The 21,358-nt window shown below is 39.0% G+C and overlaps 1 protein-coding gene across 1 annotated transcript in view; it reads right to left on the bottom strand.

The window, feature by feature from the left end:
• ABCA10 (ATP binding cassette subfamily A member 10) overlaps positions 1-21,358 on the bottom strand; it is a 71,285-nt gene that overhangs the window by 33,104 nt on the left and 16,823 nt on the right. The window contains 4 exon segments of the mRNA XM_023729282.1: positions 13,713-13,820; positions 16,455-16,592; positions 18,079-18,212; positions 19,131-19,297. Coding sequence (XP_023585050.1) covers positions 13,713-13,820; positions 16,455-16,592; positions 18,079-18,212; positions 19,131-19,297 — 547 coding nt within the window.

Raw genomic sequence — 21,358 nt, 5'->3', positions numbered from 1 at the left:
ATAATCCATCACATAAATAAAACAAAAGACAAGAACCACATGATCTTATCAATTGATGCGGAAAAGGCATTTGAAAAAGTCGAACACCCATTCATGATAAAAACTCTCAGCAAAATAGGAATAGAAGAGAAATTCCTCAACACAATAAAGTGCATTTATACGAAGCCACCAGCCAACATCATCCTAAATGGAGAAAGTCTGAAAGCATACCCCTTGAGAACAAGAACCAGACAAGGATGCCCTTGATCACCTCTCTTATTCAACATTGTGCTGGAGGTCCTAGCCAGGGCAATTAGGCTAGAAAAAGAAATGAAGGGCATCCAAATTGGTAGGAAAGAAGTCAAAGTATCTCTATTTGCAGATGATATGGTCTTATACACAGAAAACCCCAAAGAATCCACAAGAAAACTACTGGAACTAATAGAGGATTTCAGCTAAGTATCAGGATACAAGATTAACATACAAAGAACAGTTGGATTCCTCTACACCAACAAAGAGAACGTCCAAGAGGAAATCACCAAATCAATACCATTTACAATAGACCCCAAGAAGATAAAATACTTCAGAATAAATCTAACCAGAGACGTAAAAGACCTACACAAAGAAAACTACAAGACACTGCTGCAAGAAACCAAAAGAAACCTACATAAGTGGAAAAACATATCTTGCTCATGGATACAAAGACTCAACATTGTGAAAATGTCATTTCTACCAAAGTGATCTACAGAAACAATGCAATCCCAATCCAAATTCCAATGGAGTGTTTAATGAGATGGAGAAATAAATCACCAACTTCAAATGGAAAGGGAAAAGTCCCTGGATAAGTAAAGCATTGCTCAAGAAGAACAAAGTAGGAAGCCTCACACTACCTGATTTTAGAACCTATTATACTGCCATGGTAGTAAAAACAGCCTGGTACTGGTACAACAACAGATACAAACACCAATGGAACAGAATTGAGAATTCAGACACAAATTCATCTACCTATGAGCAGCTGATATTTGACAAAGGCCCAAAGTCCATTAACCGGGGAGAAGACAGTCTCTTTAATAAATGGTGCTGGCATAACTGTATATCCATCTGCAAAAAAATGAAACATGACCTATACTTTACCCCATGCAGTAAAACTAACTTAAAATGGATCAAAGACCTAAATATAAAATCTAAAACAATAAAGATCATGGAAGAAAAAATACGGACAATGCTAGGAGCCCTCATACATGGCATAAACAGAACACAAAACATTACTAACAGTGCACAAACACCAGAAGAGAAACTAGATAAGTGGGAGCTCCTAAAAATCAAACACTTACGCTCATCAAAAGACTTCACCAAAAGAGTAAAATGACAACCTACAGACTGGGAAAAAAAATTTTGGCTACGACAAATCTGATCAGTGTCTAATCTCTAGAATCTACAAAATACTTTAAAATATCAACCACAAAAAGACAAATAACCCAATTAAAAAATGGACAAAAGATATTCTTTGGCACTTCACCAAAGAAGACATTCAGGTGGCTAACAGATACATGAGGAAATGCTCATGATCATTAGCCGTTAGAGAAATGCAATTCAAAACTACAGTAAGAAAACATCTCACCCCAACAAGGCTAGCATTAATCCAAAAATCACAAAATAATAAATGTTGGAGAGGTTGTGGAGAGACTGGAACACTTAAACACTGCTGGTGGGAATGTAAAATGGTACAACCATTTTGGAAATCGATTTGGCACTTCCTTAAAAAAGCTAGAAATAGAAGTACCACAAGTTCCAGCAATTCCACTCCTTGGAATATACCCTAGAGAAATAAGAGCTGTCACACGAATAGATATATGCACACCCATGTTCACTGCAGCACTGTTCACAATAGCAAAAAGATGGAAACAACCTAGATGCCCATCAATGGACAAATAGATAAACAAATTATGGTGTATTCACACCATAGAACACTATGCAACAATAAAGAACAATGATGAATCCGCAAAACATCTCATAACATGGATGAATCTGAAAGGCATTATGCTGAGTGAAATTAGTCAGTTGCAAAAGGACAAATATTGTATGATACCACTGTTATAAGAACTCAAGAAATGGTTTAAACACAGAAGAAATCTTTCTTTGATGGGTATGAGGGTGGGGAGGAAGGGAGAGGGGTACTCACTAACTAGATAGTAGATAAGCATTATCTTAGGTGAAGGGACGGACAACACACACTACAGGGGAAGTCAGGACAACTGGACTAAACCAAAAGCTAAGAAGTTTCCTGAATACAACCAAACACTTCAAGGGATAGAGTAGCAGGGGCAGGGGTCTGGGGACCATGGTTTCAGGGGACATCTAGGTCAATTGGCACAACAAAGTTTATTAAGAAAATGTTCTGCATCCCACTTTGGTGAGTGGCGTCTGGGGTCTTAAAAGCTAGCGAGTGGCCATCTAAGATACATCAATTGGTCCCAACCCACTGGAGCAAAAGAGAATGAAGAACACCAAAGACACAAGGAAAATATTATCCCAAGAGACAGAAACCAAAACCAAACCAACCCCATTGCCGTCAAGTCAATTCGGACTGACAGTGACCCTACAGGACAGAGTAGGACTGCCCCGTACAGTTTCCAAGGAGGACCTGATGGATTCGAACTGCTGACCTTTTGGTTAGCAGCCATAGCTCTTAACCTCTACGATACTAGAGTTTCCAAGAGACAGAAAGGACCACATAAACCAGAGACTCCACCAGCCTGAGACCAGAAGAACTATATGGTGCCCAGCTACCACCAATGACCGCCTCTACTGGGAACACAACAGAAAGTCCCTGACGGAGCACGAGAAAAGTGGGTGCAGAACTTAAATTCTAATAAAAAGACCAGACTTAACGGTTTGACGGAGATTGGAGGGACCCCGGAAGACATAGCCCCTGGACTCTCTGTTAGCCCAAACCTGAAACCATTCCCGAAGCTAACTCTTCAGACAAAGATTAGACTGGACTATGGGACATAAAATGATACTTGTGAAGAGAGTGCCTCTTAGCTCAAGTAGATACATGAGACTAAATGGGCAGCTCCTGTCCGGAGGCAAGAAGAGAAGGCAAAAAGGGACAGGAGCTAGTTGAATGGACACAGGAAATCCAGGGTAGAAAGGAGAAGTGGGCTATCACCTTACAGAGAGAGCTGCTCGGGTCACATAGTAGTGCGTGTATAAATTTTTGTATGAGAAACTGACTTGAACTGAAAACTTTCACTTAAAGCACAATAAAAAAAAAAAAAAAAGAATAAAAATGAAAGTTTCAAGAGATATCCTATACGGAGAGAATAAAAGTTGTTCAAAACATACCTGACCAATGCAAATAAAAATAGAGGGCAGGAATATGTCATACTAAACATGTTTCAAGGCAAAAAAACATAAAACATTACCAAGTAGAACTTGTATATTATATTTTTAAGCAACAAAGAGCAATTGTTGAAAGGGAGCAGTGGTGGTTCAGTGGTAGAATTCTTACCTTCCATGCAAGAGACCTAGGTTTCATTCCCAGACAATGCACCTTATGTGCAGCCACCATTCATCTGTCAGTGGAGGCCTGAGTGTAATAATGCTGAACTGGTTTCAGTGGAGCTTGCAGACTAAGACAGACTAGGAAGAAAGACTTGGAGATCTATTTCCAAAAATCAGTTAATGAAAATCTTAGGGATCACAATGGTTTGATCCACAACTGATCATGGGCATGGCATAGGACCAGGTAGCATTTCATTCCATTGTGCATGGGGTCAACATGAGTTGGGGGCAAACTCAGCGGAGGCTAACAGCAACATCTGACAAAACAAAAAATATAGGCAATGCAACTGGACCTGAGGAAGGATGAAAAGCTAGAATAGAAAAGCCCCTGGGAAACATTCTCAGCCTCACTCTTTCTTGGGCTGCTGGGGTGCTTCATTTTTCTCTTTTTGCAAGTCAAGTTTTTTTTGCTCTTGCTCTTATATGCACAGTGCTGAGGATGACTGCACACAGACCCCATGGGGACAAGTACTCTGTATGAATAGCTTGCAAGGAATCCAATATGAGGAATGTTTTAGCCTGGTGCAAAGTACATCACATGAAGACTACAATGCTTCTAGTACTGGAGAACATTGATTCAAAATATATGAAGTGAAAGGCAGAGAGAATTGGAAAATGTGTGTGCCTGAAGTGAGAATTGAATGAACAAAAGACATACACAAGTGGGCAGTATAGCATTTGTAATTTAGGCTCACAGTGTCCAGTAAGGTGATCAAGATTTTAACCTAGGTCCTGCTCCTCAGCAGCTGTGAATTTGGGTATGTTATTGAAACTCTCTGGGTCTCACTTTTGTCATCTGTAAAATAAGGGTGATTATGATAGTAATCTTCCTCCACAGAGGACAGAGAGAGAAAGCTTTCCTCTAGAGCCGGCATCCTGAATTTGGACTTCTAGCCTCCTAAACTGAGAAAATAAATTTCTGTTTGTTAAAGCCACTCACTCATAGTATTTCTGTTGTAGCAGCACTAGATAACTAAGACATAAAATATGGAAATGGTTTTGGAATTGGGTAATGGGTAGAAGCTAGAAGATTTGTAAGGTGCCTAATAGTAAAAGTCTAGATTTCTTTGAAGAGACTATTGGTAGAATTATGGCTTTCAAAGGCAATTCTGGTGAGCACGCAGAAGGTAGTGAGGAGAGCTATAGAGAATACATATAGCACCAGCAACAGAATGTTGCTAGAAATATGGACATTAAATGTGCTTCTGGTGAGGCCTTAAAAGAAAATGAGGAACTTGTGACTGGACAATGGAGAAAGGGTGATGCTTTTTATGCAGTGGCATAGAACTTGTCTAAATTATGTTCAAATGTTTGGTAGAAGGTAGATATTGTAAGTGATGAACTTGGATAACTGGCTGAGGAGATTTTTAAGCAAGATCTTAAAGGGGCCATGTGGTTTCTCCTTGTTACTTATAGTAAAATGCGAGAGGAAAGAGATGGACTTAAAAATGAACTGTGCAAACTGAAAACAAAACTTAGGAAAATTCTGTTGTCCTAGAATGTTCACGAAGGACATGGCTACACAATCTTTTGTTAAAGCGACTAGTCTGTGACTGATGGATCTAACTAACTACCACAGCAGAAACCCATCAGCTTAGACTGAAGGGCACAGAGAAAGAAGGAAAGAACGCTGTTTGCCTCTTGGAATTCTACTGGCAGGAAACGGGCCAAAGGAGCTACATCTGTTGTCCCCCAAGAAAAGAAAAGGACCATCCCTGGAGCAGCTCAGAGATCAGCACAACTGTTGGAAGGAGCACAGGAAGCAGGGCCTTCTTGGTTTCAAGGGGTGGGGCCATTCTCCTGGCTCTCAAAGGGTAGGACCAGAGCCTCCTAGGTTTCAAAGAGTTGGGTCTTCACCAACTCAGTTCTGGAGTATGAGGCTGCTGTTAAAGAGTGCCAGGGAAATGGAGTCACCACCAAAAGCTGAGGGGGTGGGGCTGCCATGCATCAGAGGTAGAAGAATGGGGCCTGCCAGTGCCCAGGGGGTGGGATCGCCACTCAGATGGCTATGAGAATGGGGCCACCCAAAGCCGAGGGAGCCGAGTTGTCTTCCCAGTGGGCCTGGAAGGTGGAGCTGAAGTTCAGGGCCCGAGGACTCCACCCAGACTCTGGAGAGCATGGCCAACACCTAGTCTGGAGGGCAGGGCCATTGCTCAGATGGTCCCAAAGAACAGAGTATGATTTTCAAGCCTTGAGAGCTAATGTAAGTTTTTCTGCAGGGTCTTGGACTTGCTGTGTGCCTCTTATCCCTTCTTTCCCTCCAATTTCCACCATTTGTAATGGAAATGTCTACCTTGTGCCTGTTCTACCATTGTACTTTGGAAAAAGATAACTTGTAGTCTAAATTACACAAGTTCACAGATGAAGAGGAATTTTGTCCCGGGATGGAATACACCTAAAGTCTCACCCATATTTGATTTAGATGATTCAGAAGATGAGATTTTGGACTTGGAGTTGATTTAAGACTTTTGACATGATGTGATGGAGTGAATAGATTCTGCATGTGGGAAGGGCATGAATTTTTGTGGGCCAAGGGGTGGAATGTTATGGATTGAACTGTGTCCCACCAAAATATGTGTTATAAATCCTAACATCTATGCCTGTGGTTATAATCCTTGTCTTAGTTATCTAGTGCTGTTATAACAGAAATACCACAAGTGTAAGACTTTAACAAAGAAAAATTTATTCTCTCACAATCTAGGAGGCTTAAAGTCCAATTTCAGGGTGCCCGCTCCAAGGGAATGCTTTCTTTCTCTGTTGGCTCTCGGGAAGGCCCTTGTCATTAATCTTCCTCTGTTCTAGAAGCTTCTCAGCCCAGGGACCCTAGGTCCAAAGGATGTGCTTTGAATAGAATTGGGAGACACAATTCAATCTATGACAACCCCATTTGGGAATGGGTTGTCTTTGTTATATTAATAAGACAGGATTAGTGTAGAGTGTGCCTTAAATCAATGTCTTTTCAGATATAAAAGAGATTAAACAAGCAAGTGAAAGAAGCAGAGATGCGGGAAGAGATAACAAGCCACATGAAGATTGTCCAGGAGAGAAGCTCAGAAGACACATGGACTGACAAATTGCTGACAAAGAAACAAAGTCTTCCCCAAGGGCCAGCATCCTGAATTTAGAGTTCTAGCCTCCTAAACTGTGAGAAAATAAGTTTCTGTTTGTAAAGCTATCCACTTGTGGTATTTCTGTTAAAGAAGCACTAGATAATGAAGACAGTGTCCATGATACAAATTATAGTCTGCCTTACACTAAGGATAGCCTGGGCCCTCATGACTCTGGAACACACTTTTCCACAGTAGCAGCTATGAAGGTAAGCACCATGCTTGTCATATTCAACAAAAGTGTTTACACCATATAAGGTTAAAGCAGATGCTCCTCTCATTATAAATACAATACACAGAAATTCTGAATAAAACAGTCTAATGGTACTATAGCAGTAAGCTTCATCTTACTTTGCAGCAGATCAGGATCATATTGAACCTGGGTATAGACCTTAGAGGCTGGAGACTGGAATTTTAAGACCTATACAAGAATCAGCGAGGTGGTCTAAAGTTGATGCAAAGTGGACATATAGGACCATGACTGCTTTATAAAGCCAGCCTCTAAGAAAGGCTGCCCAATCTGTGCAAGAGAGACCTGACACATACTGCCCATAGCATGGAGAAGCTGTTTGTCCCAGGCTCTTGATGGAAAAAGAAGAGCTATGCTCATATGAAGAAGCCCTGGTGGTGCAGTCATTAAAGTGCTCGGCTGATAGTTGAAAGGTTGGTTGTTTGAACCCACCAGCTGCTCTGTGGGAGAAAGATGTGGCAATCTGCTTCTGTAAAGATTGTTGCTATTGTTGTTAGGTGTCATTGAGTTGTTTCCCTCTCATAGTGGCCCTACGTACAACAGAACGAAACACTACCTTGTCCTGCGCCACCCTCACAATCAATGCTGTGTTTGAGCCCATAGTTGTAGGCACTGTGTCAATCCATCTTGTTGAGTGTCTTCCTGTTCTCCATGACCTTCTACTTTACCAAGCATGATGTCCTCCATGAACTGGTCCCTCCTAATAATACGTCCAAAGTACAAGAGATGAAGTCTCGCCATCCTCTCTTCTAAGGAGCATTCTGGCTGGACTTCTTCCAAGACAGATTTGTTTGTTCTTCTGGCAGTCCATGGTATATTCATTAATCTTGCCAACACTATAATCCAAGGCATCAGTTCTTCTTCAGTCTTTCTTATTCATTGTCCAGCTTTCACATGCATATAAGGCGATTGAAAATACCAAGCCTTGGATCAGAGGTACCTTAGTCCTTAAAGTGACATCTTTGCTTTTTAACACTTCAGAGAGATCTTTTGCAGCAGATTTGCCCAATGCAACACATTGTTTGATTTCTTGACTGCTGCTTCCATGGGAGTTTATTGTAGAACCAAGTAAAGTGAAATCCTTGACAACTTCAACCTTTTCTACATTTATCATGATTTTGCTTATTGTCCAGTTGTGAAATTACAGTCTTGGAAACCCTATGGGGCAGTTCTACTCTGTCCTATAGGGTGGCTATGAGTCAGAATTGACTTGATGGAAATGGGTTTGGTTTTTGGTTTTTTTATGCTCATGTTGGGGCTCATATGGAATTTATACTAAACATGAGGTACAGGAATCCCAACTGAAAAAAGTTAGCCTAAAAGTGTCCTGAACCTGTGAAACACCTGCGAGGAGAAAAGGCCAGGCAAGCAACAACTGCAGTGCAGAATGTGGCTCGGTCCGGAAGCAGCAGGAGGATCAACTGCCACAGAAACCAGCCTGAAAGCAGAGCAGAAGCAGCAGAGAGATGAAAGGTCTGGCAGAGGCAGAGCTCACGTGACACAGCTGACTGCCTCAAGATGCAGCATCTGCAGCAGAGCAGTGCAAAATGCCGATAGGATGAATACAGAAATGAGTGCATCAGAAGGGCCAGCATGGATGCTCAGGATTCAGTAAAAAACAGCAATGGTTGCAAACAACATGAATGGTTATTTGTTGCCCAGATAGGCTCAACGTCTCAATCCATTTAATTTTTTTTTAAATATAATTTTTATAAGGTCTGACATAATACATGTTCATTGTAAAAAAAAAAAAAAGCATACTATTTATAGAGGTCTAAAATATTAAAAACAAGTATTTTGCTAAGATAATACATTTTCTATCCTACACACAGACACAGAGGATAATATTATATCTATTGGTTTGTGATTTTCTTATCTTCTCTTATCTGGCAGCACACTATGAACATCCCATTTTCCCAGTTCATTATATATTTCTGTCATGTGTTTGAAATGCCTATGAAGTATTTCAGTGTTTTCATGTACCAAAAAATTTTAGACAAAAATCGATTCAGGGCTATGTAGGGGGTTTCTAAGTTTCCCCATTATAAACAATGCTGCAACTAAGAATGCTACATACGCATCTTTGGCCATGATCTATTTAATCACTTAGAATACATTTCTAGAATGCCTGGGTCAAAGCTTCTACGTGCTTCTAAGCTTCTGACACATGTGGCCACGAGGGTTTTCCCCAATACTCTCCAGTCTGTTTCCATGGATTTTCATGACAGGTGGCTTGTCTGCGGCAAGAATTTCCCAAGAAAGGAAGGAATTTGAGGCTACTGGCAATAATAACAATAAACCAGTGATTCTGACTCGTGGAGAGCCCATGTGTATCAGAGTAGGACTGTGCTCCATAGGGTTTTCAAGGACTGATTTTTTGGAAGGAGATTTCTAGGGCTTTTTCCTAAGGCATCTTTGGGTGAACTCGAATCACCAACCTTTCAGTTAGCAGCCGAGCACATCTGCACAACCCAGGGACTCCCAATAATAACAATAGAAATGCTCATTTCCATAATGCCTTCACTCATATATACTAAAATGAATAAAAAAATAATAAAACCCTTAAAAAAAAGATGGAATCTATGATGGAACTAAGAAAGATTCCAAACTCTTATTATAACCCCCAAATAATTTTGCTAGAATCTCAAATAATTATTTCCTAAAGGAACGTTACAGGAGCCAAAACACAGCTCTCCAATCTGTAAGCAGTATAACAGGTGAAAAGAGAAAAGAAAAGCCCCTATTACGTTCTCCCACCTTGGTTGAGACAGCCCTGAAAGCATAGTCAAGGTAAGAGAAAGTTGTTCTATCACTGAACATACCAGGAGAGATTAGTCTGGGAAAGAAAATGCTCAGTCAATTGATATTTCCCTACTACATGCCTGTCAGTTTGTCATACTGTGGTGCCCTGTGTGTTGCTGTGATATGGAAGTTTTGCCACCAGTATTTCAAATACTAGCAGGGTCATCCTTTGTGGACAGGTTTCAGCTGAGCTTTCAGACTAAGACAGGCTAGGAAGAAGGACCTGGCAGTCTATGTCTGAAAAAAATGGCCAGTTAGAACCTTATGAATAGCAGTGGAACATTGTCTGATATAGTGCCAGAAGATGAGCTCCTCAGTTAAAGCTTTCATCACCTTCATTTGCTGATGTGGCACAACTCAAAATGAGAAGAAACAGCTGCAAACATCCCTTAATAATCAGAACGTTGACTGTACGAAGTATGAATCTAGGAAAATTGGAAGTTGTCAAAAATGAAATTGAACACATAAAAATTTATATCCTAGTCATTAGTAAGCTGAAATGGACTGGTATTGGTCATTTTGAATCAGACAATCATATGGTCTACTATGCTGGGAATGACAAATTGAAGAGGAATGGTGTTGCATTCCTCATCGTTTCAAGATCTATTCAAGAACATTTCAAGATCTATCTTGAAGTACAATGCTGTCAGGGATAGGATAATATCCATATACCTACAAGGAAGCCCAGTTAATATGACTATTATTCAAATTTTATGCACCAACCACTAAGGCCAAAGATGAAGGAACTGAAGATTTTTACCAACTTCTGCAGTCTGAAATTGATCAAACATATAATTAAGATGCAGTGATAATCACTGGTGATTGAAATGGGAAAAATGGAAAAAAGAAGGGTTGGTACTTGGAAAATATGGCTTTGGTGATAGAAATGACGGTGGAGATTGCATGATAGAATTTTGCAAGACCAATGACTTCTTCATTGCAAATACCTTTTTTTTTAACAACATAAACAATGACAATACATGTGGACCTCACCAGATGGATTACACAGGAATCAAATCAACCACATCTGTGGAAAGAGTTGATGGAAAAGTTCAATATTATTAGTCAGATCAAGGCCAGCGACTGACTGTGGAAGAAACCATCAATTGTTCACATGCCAGTTGAAGTTGAAGAGAATTAGAACAAGTCCACGAGAGCCAAAGTACAACCCTGAGTATATCACACCTGAATTTAGAGACCATCTCAAGAATAGATCTGACACATTGAACACTAATGACCGAAGACCAGATGAGTTGTGGAATGATATCAAGGATATCATACATGAAGAAAGCACGAGGTCATTAAAAAGACAGGAAAAAAAGAAAAGATCAAAATGGATGTCAGAAGAGACCCTGATAGTTGCTCTTGAGCATCAAGTAGCTAAAATGAATGGAAGAAATGATGAAGTAAGAGAGCTGAACAGAAGATTTCAAAGGGCGGATCAAGAAGACAAAGTAAAGTATTATAATGAAGTGTGCAAAGAACTGGAGATAGAAAACCAAAAGGGAAGAATGTGCTTAACATTTTTCAAGCTGAAAAAATGGAAGAAAAAATTCAAGCCTCAAGTTGCAATAGTGAAGAATTCTGTGGGCAAAATACTGAACGACTGAAGAAGCTTCAAAAGAAGATGGAAGGAATACACAGAGTCACTGTACCAAAAAGAATTGTTTGATGTTCAACCACTTCAGGAGGTAGCATATGATCAAGAACTGGTGGTACTGAAGGAAGAAGTCCAAGCTGCACTGAAGGCACTGGTGAAAAACAAGGCTCCAGGAATTGATGGAATGCCCATGGAGATATTTCAACAAACAGATGCAGTGCTGCCAGCCCTCATTCATCTATGCCAAGAAATCTGGAAGTCAGCTACCTGGCCAACTGACTGGAAGAGATCCATATTTGTACCAGTTCCAAAGAAAGGTGATCCAACAGAATGCAGAAATTATCAAACATTATCATTAATATCACACGCAAGTACAATTTTGTTGAAGATCATTCACAAATGGATGCAGCAGTACATCCACAGGGAATTGCCAGAAATTCAAGCTGGATTCACAAGAGGACGTGGAACGAGGGATATCATTGCTGATGTCAGATCCTGGCTGAAAGCAGAGAATACCAGAACGATGTCACCTGTGTTTTATTGACTATGCAAAGACATTCAACTGTGTGGATCATAACATACCATGTAAAGAATGGAAATTCCAGAACACTTAATTGTGCTCATGAAGGATCTGTACTTAGATCAAGAGTCAGTTGTTTGAACAGACTAATGGAATATTGCATGGTTTAAAGTCAAGAAAGGTATGCATAAGGATTGTATACTTTCACCATACTTATTCAATCTGTATGCTGAACAAATAATATGAGAAGGTGGACTATATGAAGAAGAATACGGCAGCAGCATTGGAGGAAGACTCATTAACAACCTGCAATACGTAGATGACACAACCTTGCTTGCTGAAAGTGAAGAGGACTTGAAGCACTTACTGATGAAGATCAGAGAACAAGCCTTCAGTTTGGATTACACCTCAACATAAAGAGAGCAAAAATCCTCACAACTGGACCAGTAAGTAACATCATGATAAACAGAGAAAAGATTGAAGTTGTAAAGGATTTATTTTACTTGGATCCACAGTCAATGCCCCCGGAAGCAGCAGTCAAGAAATCAAATGATGGATTGCATTGGGCATATTTGCTGCAAAATATATCTTTAAAGCGTTAAAAAGCAAAGATGTCATTTTGAGGACTAAGGTGCGCCTGACCCAAGTCATGGTGTTTCCAATTGCCTCATATGCATGTGAAAGCTGGACAATGAACAAGGAAGACTGAAGAAGAATTGATGCCTTTGAGTTATGGTGTTGGCAAAGAATACTGAATATACCATGGACTGCCAGAAGAATGAACAAATCTGTCTTGGAAGAAGTACATCCAGAATGCTTCTTAGAAGCGAGGATGGTGAGACTTCCTCACATACTTTGGATAGTTATCAGGAGGGATCACTTTCTTAAGAAGGACATCATGCTTGGTAAAGGAGAGAGTCAATGAAAAAGAGGAAGACCCTCTATCAGATGGATTGACACAGTGGCGGCAACAGTAGGCTCAACCATAACAAAGACTGTGAGGATGGCACAGGACTGGGCAGTGTTTCGTTCTGTGGTACATAGGGTCGCTACGGGTGGGAACTGACTCGACAGCACCTAACAACAACAACAACGTAGATAAATGAAAATGACTACACTGTATTTTATTAAAATTCCAGTTAAAAAAATCATAGTTAAAAGTTTGGAAAAGGGTTACATCTTACATTTCATGCTATATTTCAAAATCCAAATTCCCTTTGGAATTGTGAAATAACTGCATGCAATCAAAAAGTATCACATCTTCATCTCTGAAGTTGATTTAGCATGGTTCCCTTTAAAGCTGAGGCAAGGTTACTGTGTTAAGTAGTGAACTTTTGACATCTTTGAAATCATGAATAACTATTTACTAGAATCTGTAAGGAGATTAAGGGACCCTGGTGGGTCAATGTTTAAGTGGTTGGCTGCTAACCAAAAGGAGCAGCTGGTGGATTCGAACTGCTCTGAATCCACCAGCTGCTCCTTGGAAACCCTATGGGGCAGTTCTACTCTGTACTACGTCACTATGGGTCGGAGTTGACTTGATGTCAACAGGTTTTTTTTTTTTTTTGGTGGGGCAATGGTTAAGCACTCAGCTGCTAACCAAAATGTTGGTGGTTCAAACCCACTCAGCGGTTCCACAGGAGACAGACCTGGTGATCTGCTCCTATAAAGATTACAGCCTTGAAAACCCTATGGGGCAGTTCTGCTCTGTCACATGAGGCCTCTCTAAGTTGAAAAGCGACTCAAAGGCACCTGACAACAACAAAACATAATGAGATTAGAATAATGTGATGTATACGTAAACACATTTTTCTGGAAAGAAAATTCTGTGAGTATAAAACAATAAAATTCTAATTAATAAAGTCATATAAAATCAGTCTCTCTTACTTTGTAATCACTGATGCTGCTCATGCCAATGTAAGGAGAAATGCAGTTTGCCACCACCAACAAAAATATCGACCTATCCAAAATGCCAATTCCCAGCTTTACGTCATCCTGAAAGTTAAAAAAAAAATCTGTAAGCTGCTGAAGTTGTTACAGGTCATACAATCAAACATAATTATACAGTATGCTTTGGGGAAATAGTGAACAACTCAGAATGGTCCCATACACCTGAAGCAAACAAAGAAACAATCATGTCTGACATCTTAGTGGCAGGCTCCATTCCCAGGAAAAACGTGATTTCAAAAGAAATTCAAACTCATAGTTTTACAAGAATATATTTAAAGGGCATGAGCAGTTTCTGTTTCACATTTGAACCTAGGAATTGCCAAAGGAAGACAAATGTTCTTTACGGCTACATTTATAATCATGGAATCACTGAACTAAGTTGTCATTTGTTCCAGTCCCCTATTTCCAAGCAGATAAATCCTAAAAAACAACAACTAAATAGAAGTTGTTCCTAGCTTCACAATTTAAACATCTCTAAATGTCTAGAAATTATTTAGCAAGGAAAGATTATTTGCTCTCCTCTAATTATATCATGGAGCCCTGGTGGCACAGTGGTTAAGTGCTACAGCAGTTAACCAAAAGGTCAGCAGTTCAAATTCACCAGCTGCTCCTTGGAAACCCTATAGGGCAGTTCTACTCTGTCCTATAGGGTCACTGTAAGTCAGAATCAGCCCGACAGCAATGGGTTCTTTTTTTTTTAATTATATCATAGAGGAACCCTAGTGGTGCAGTGTTTAAGCACTTGGATGCTAACTGAAGGCCAGTGGTTCAAACCCACCAGCTGCTCCATGGGACAAAGATGTGGCAGTCTGCCTCAGGAAAGACTACAGCCTTGGAAACCCTGTAGGGGCAGTCCTACTCTGTCCTAGAGGGTCACTATGAGTTGGGATCGACTCAACGGCAACAGGTTTGGTTTTGGTAATTATATCATAGAGACAACTTTTATGCTTATAATTAAATCACCCTATTTCGTTTTCAAGGAACTAGAGTCAGCATAATCTTAATTTGTTATTATGGAACCTTCTAGTAAAATTCCACTCACCATAATTTTTATTCATATTCTTGCAAACATTCACCCAATTTCTACCATAATCAAAAATAATTGTTGGGAACTATTTGAAGGCTAGGCAAGGTTTATTAAAAATTATTTCTGATGAAAAATTGTACCTTACTCCCCAAGATATTAAACATTAAAAGAGCCAACAGCCAAGAGGACACTGCAAACCTAAAAATGATAGAGAAAATCCATAGAACTGTTAAAGAATGATAATCTTAGGGTTGGGTCATATGTTCTCATAAATCCTACTGTGGTGCTTTATATATATATATATATATGGCACACTTGCTTTAATCAGTGTGTATGACTCATATGCAAATTCTCCCAGGAAAATCTGATACAAGATTAGGGATTTGGGGCTTGAGGCTTCTCTGGTGTTCTAAGTTTCCCTGCAAATCTATCTATTCATTGATATCAACAAACATGTACTGAGTACCTAGTGGGTGCCAAGCAGTGTTCTAGACACTGCTGCTGCCACACTGAGCCAAACAAAGCCCAAGTTATGGTTTTTTCACTCTTCTAGAGTTTTTCTCTATCATTTTAAATTCTACGGCAACTTCTCGGATCTGAGCTCTTTTAAAGTTCTATATTTTGGAAAGTGAGGTGCAATTTTTGATCAGACAAGATTTTAGACTAAAGGAGAGAGATAAGCAATGAAAAATAATGATATAGTGCATCAAGCAGTGATAAATGTAATGGGAAATAGATCAGGGTACGAGGATAGAAAGTGAGAGATACATTTAATTTACTAAAGTAAGGAAGTTTATCACGTTTTTAAGTTTTCCATTAAAAATTTTAATTTAAAAAATTAATGAAACTAAATTTAAGTTACTTTGACAAATCATGATTTTTCAGATTAAGTTATGGCAATGCTTACTCTCTTCCTTACAGCAATGTAAGGTTCATAAAGGCAAGAACTTTTATCTGCTCTGTATATGCTATATCCCCAGCACTAGAAGTACCTAGAAGGCACTCTAGAAGTATTTGTTGAATGAAATATTTTTGAAAAAAATATATATGCCAGGCTCTGAGTCGGAATCAACTCAATGGCAATGGGTTTGGTTTTTAGGTTACGGGCACTTAGGTAAACTCATTAATCCTCATAATAATCCTATAAAGTGTTGCTCTTGTTGTTGTTAGGTGTCATCCAGTCAGTTCCAACTCACAGTGATCCTATGTACAACAGAATGGAACACTGCCCAGTCCTGCGCCATCCTCACTATCTTTGCTATGCTTGAGCCCGTCGTTGCAGCCACTGTATCAATTCGTCTCATTGAAGGTCTTCCGCTCTTTTGCTGACCTTCTACTTTACAAAGCATAATGTCCTTTTCAGGGACTAGTCCCTCCTGATAACATACCCAAAGTACGTGAGACGAAGTCTCACCGTCCTTGCTTCTAAGGAGCGTTCTGGCTGTAGTTCTTTCCAAGACAGATAAAATAGGTACTATTCTTTCCTCCATTTTACAGATGAGGAAACTGAGGCAATGGTGACTACTACACTTGCTAAGAAGTAGCCATAACCATAAAATCAATAATAAATGAACCCAGGCAGTGGGCTCTAGAGACCTCACCCTTTATCCTTCTGCTACATTATGTATTATATAAGTTGGTACTATACTTACAAGAGGGAACGCACTTCTCTCCATTTGAATATGCCCTGTAGAGTTAAAAATTCCAAGAAGGGCATTGCTAACAATTCCCATAAGAACAGGAAAACAATTCATTCTCTTGGTATTACGTGCAACTGAAAATCTGTAATCCTTAAAAACAAAAAAGAAGAATATGCAAATATAAGTTCTAAATTCTTAAAAAGTAAATTATAGCTTACTTATTACCATAGTGGATTGAGGGAGAAAAGGAGACTCTTAATTTTTCTTTGACACTCTGCTTGTTTTAATTGATGCAAGAATGCATTATTCTTGTAATTCAAGTGACTGACTCATTTTGTAAATGAAATAGATTAACACTAACATAGAAGATGTCAAAGTTTTCAATTTTATGCGACAAAGTTGCAGAGCCCATTTAATATGACTCCAATTTAGAAAGTATATTTTTAAATTTTCAAATATGGGATCATTCTCTCTATAGTGAGTCTGTGATTTTATGTAAGAAAATAACATAGAGGACGGTTAACAAACTATAAACTGGTAACAGAGATTTAATATGGAAAAAGAAAGGGATGAAATTATGGAGAGAATTTCACATTCTACGTTATGCACTCTAAAAAAAAACCAAACCTGTTACCTTCGAGTCGATGCTGACTCATGGCGACCCTATTGGACAGAGTAGAACTGCCCCATAGAGTTTCCAAGGAGTGGCTGGTGGATTCGAACTGCCGACCTTTTGGTTAGCAGCCATAGCTCTTAACCACTACACCACCAGGGTTTCTATTATACACTCTAGTAAAGTTTAAATTTTTCTATTAAACATGCATTACTTATATAACAAATAAAATCACCAATAAAAATTATTCCTTTAAGAAACAACTGAATCCATGGGACTAACAGCTTACATGAATGATAGCCTCTTTTAACCTGAGACCAGAAGAACTAGATGGTGCCAGACGACCACTACTGACTGTTCCAACCAGGGACACAATAGAAGGTCCTGGGTAGAATGGAAGAAAAATGTAGAACAAAACTCAAACTCCTAAAAAAGGCCAGACCTACTAGATTGATAGAGACTAGAAGAACTCCTGAGACTACTGCCCTAAGATAGCCTTTGAACATGAAATTGAAGCTATTTCTGCAGGTCGCCTTTCAGCCAAATAACGGATTGGCTTATAAAATAAACAGTAGCACCCATGAGTAATGTGCTCCCTTAAACAACGAACTGTATGAGACCAAATGGTCAACATTTAGCCAAAAGCAAAGGTGAGAAAGCAAAGAAGGGAACGGAAGCTAGATCAACGGAAACAGAACAAACAATGGAAATAATAAGAATGCTGACAGAATGTGAAATTGTAACCAATGGCACAGAACAATTTGTATAGAAATTGTTAAAGGGGAATCTAACTTGCTGTGTAAACTTTCACCTAAAACACAATTTAAAAAAAGAAAGAAATAATTGAAGATGGAAAACATGCCCTTTAAAGGATTAAAAATTCATACCTTACTCAAAAAGGGTCTAGGTAGTGTTCTGAGTTATGCTTATATAGAACGGTTGAGTTGCCTTAATATAGTTTCAAAACATTTGAATGTGGCAAAAAGCCACTCATAATAAAACAGCACATGGGAGTAAACGTACCTTCTTATCACCAGACACTATGATGGCTCCATTGTACGAAGGATCGTCTGAGCCATTTCTATTTTCAAAGTCATCTACTTCTAAAACTATATTCTGATGCTTTAGTGAATGCACAAAGTCTTCAATATTTGATCCTAATGTAGTCAATGAAGGAAGGCAGTTAAAACCAAGAAAAGCAATCTCAAAGCTTTAAAATAACAATTTCCACTCATGTTAAAGAACACCCAGAAGAGTGTGTTGAAGACCCTCATTCTTTTTGAGTATGATGATATTTATATTAATCCTGGGATACTTAAGTCCAGCTTACCATCTGCAATGTAACAGACTCCTTTGCTCAGAAATGTGTTAGTTTATTGTGTAATTCTCAGAAGGTCAAAGAGTTTACTCTTGTTAGTCAAGATTGCAATTCTCACAGAAATAAAACTTCTTTACTAATGACTTTTATAAACTTAGCCAGAACCCTGTGATGCTTGTAATTATAAATATCAGTTGTCATCAGGTTGACCCAACTCATGGTGACCCCTGTGTGTCAGAGTAGAAGTATGCGCCATAGGATTTTCAATGACTGGTTTTTTGGAAGTAGATCACCAGGTCTTTCTTCCAGGCGCCTCTAGGTGGACTAGAACTTCTAACCTTTAAGGTAGCAAATGAGAGCAGGTGGTTTGTATCACCCAGGGACTCTGTGGTTATAAATAAGAGATACTAAAAATCCTCATGGCCTAGGCTCGTTGTAGTGATATAAGTATGCCCTTCTCATTATCTCACCTGTTTAATATCAATAACCTTACAATGATGTTTACAGTACAGTGACCTATTCAAAATATCTTTATGAAAATAAGCAAAGTTGATATTTGCCTATTTCCATTATTTTCCTTACTTTGAAAATGAACCCATCACTTCCAAAAGGACAGCAAGCTGGACAGATATCATTTCCCCCTTATTGTCCCTCAAGTTGTTTTTAATATAGGTCTTCTCTTTTTCCTCTCAAGTTTGTGCTTTCTATAGATCTTTGATGATAAAAATCAAGAATAAACAAAAGTCCTACTTCTCACCTGTGTTATTGATGATTAATATGCTGGTAAGAGGAGCCTGTGGAAGTTGTTCCAGAGAAAGGAAATACATAGTGGGTGAAAATTCCCAATGATGAGCCTGACGGTATACTTTATACACTACCTTTTCCAAAATGACAGGAATAAACACAATTGAAAATAACAGAAACCTAAGTAAAAGAAAATTAAAATATGAGTCTAAAACAATTTCCCTTTGATTATGTAAGTCACTAAAATGCTACATAAATGCCTATCTATGGAAATTATACATACGGTGTTTAGTTCAATCAAATAAAATTTAACCCTTTCAAGGTCCAATTATCTTCTGTTTTGAATTTTTTTTAATACTACGTATTTTCATTAATGGAAGCATGCTGAGTCATGGAGTGTGTTTAAACTTTTGGTTGGTAATATTGATTTTGAGAAATAGTATCTGGTACTACATGGTTACCACAGAACTTCTAAGGTTCTCGAGCCCATACTTAGCAGTTGCTCGTCTGTACCAATGGACCTTGGTTGCTGATGTTTTTTGTGGCGCACTCCATTCGGAGGCCTAGTGACATAGTGGTTAAGAGCTTGGCTGCTAACCAAAAGTCAGCACTTTGAATCCACCAGCCACTGCTTGGAAACCATATGAGGCAGTTCTATTCTGTCCTATAGGGTTGCTATGAGTCAGAATCAACTTGACAACAACAGGTTTGGTTTGTTTTTTCCCCCATTAGGTTACATGGGGGAATCTCTGGTTTTCTAAATATGACATAGACGCACACACAAAAAAAACCAAACCCACAGGGGCTCCCTACCTATCACACAGGACATCATAAATATGCTTACAAGGCTTATCTAGGGTACAAAAGCCAAAAAAGACAAAATTTTTACCCAATCATATTTCCTGGTTGCACTACCTTAATTGTAAGCCTCTTACCCCAGCTATTTTGCTTCAACTAAAGTTTCTTTTGACTTTCACCGTTATGCAAGTCCCCACTGGAGGGTAGCAAATACTTTCAGTGGTAAAAGTATACTCCCAAAGAACCTGAGAGCTGGAAAAAGTGGGTAGTATACCACATGTACCATGGGTGATGAGAGGGTAAGATTATTCTGAAAATGAGCTCAAGATTTTACATAATTTGCATAATATTGCTAAGTTCCCAAGGGTAACAGCTTCAAGAAAAAAGGTAGAATCCAGGGGCATTCCTCTGTGGGCATGCTAGTTGACCAGGACAACATGGAAAAGAAGACATCTGGTTTTCTGAGATACCAGGGGTCTCAAACTACCTGCTGGGGTGGTTTTGAAGGGAAAGGAGCCTTATTTTATAATGTGGCCTCAAGCTTGAAATGTGCACAATTTACAAGCAAAAGTTTAACTTTCATCAGCTGTTATTTTATGTGTATTTTAATTTTCATGAAACTAGATATAATATTTAATATACTCTTTTCAGATCTTAAAATTCACTCCAAAAGTCAAACTGTGAATAAAAACTTCCAGGCAATCTTTCTATTTCTCTAGCAAGCATGTGAGCCTGTTCTTTGCAATGACTATTTTATATTTAAGTCTCCTCAAACCGCAGACTCTACCTCCTTTCTCCTCCCTCTCAGCTTCATATTTCATAGGAAAAAAATAGAATCCATCAGACAGAAACTCCCTTGTATGAAAGAAAGAAGGAAGGAAAGAGGAAGGAAGGGAGGGGAGGAGGGAGGGAAGGAGGAAGGAAGGAAGAAAGGAAGAAGCATATTGACAAACACACCCATCCTCCCATTCTTTCCTTCTGTTGCAGTAGATTATATATCTTGCTCCTATTAAAGTCCAGTCCTTTTTGATATTACTCTGGTCCAGTCCCCTACTGTCCTCTCTAAGACCTTGATTAATTAGCTCCTCTTTCCTCTATCTTCAACTACTTCCATTCTATTGGCTCTTTCTCATCATCACTGAAGCATGTTCTCATATCTCTCATGCATAAAAAATAAACTTTCCTCTTGACTCCACATCTCCCTTCAGCTTCCACTGTCTACTTCCCCCCACAGTCAGGCACCTCAAGAGTTGTCTATTCTTTTCTACAAAACACTTACAGAAGAGCTTGTACCACTACTACTCAAGCTATTTCACAGCATAGAAGAGGAAGCAACACTTCCAAATTCATTCTATGAAGCTACCATAACGCTGATACCAAAACCAGGCAAAGACGTCACAAAAAAAGAAAATTACAGACCAATATCTCTCATGAATATAGATG

The sequence above is a fragment of the Trichechus manatus genome, unplaced genomic scaffold, assembly GCF_000243295.1.
Source record: "Trichechus manatus latirostris isolate Lorelei unplaced genomic scaffold, TriManLat1.0 scaffold00028, whole genome shotgun sequence".
NCBI lineage: Eukaryota > Metazoa > Chordata > Mammalia > Sirenia > Trichechidae > Trichechus > Trichechus manatus.
Note: the sequence above shows the minus strand (reverse complement) of the source record. Positions and strands in the feature narration are given on the sequence as shown.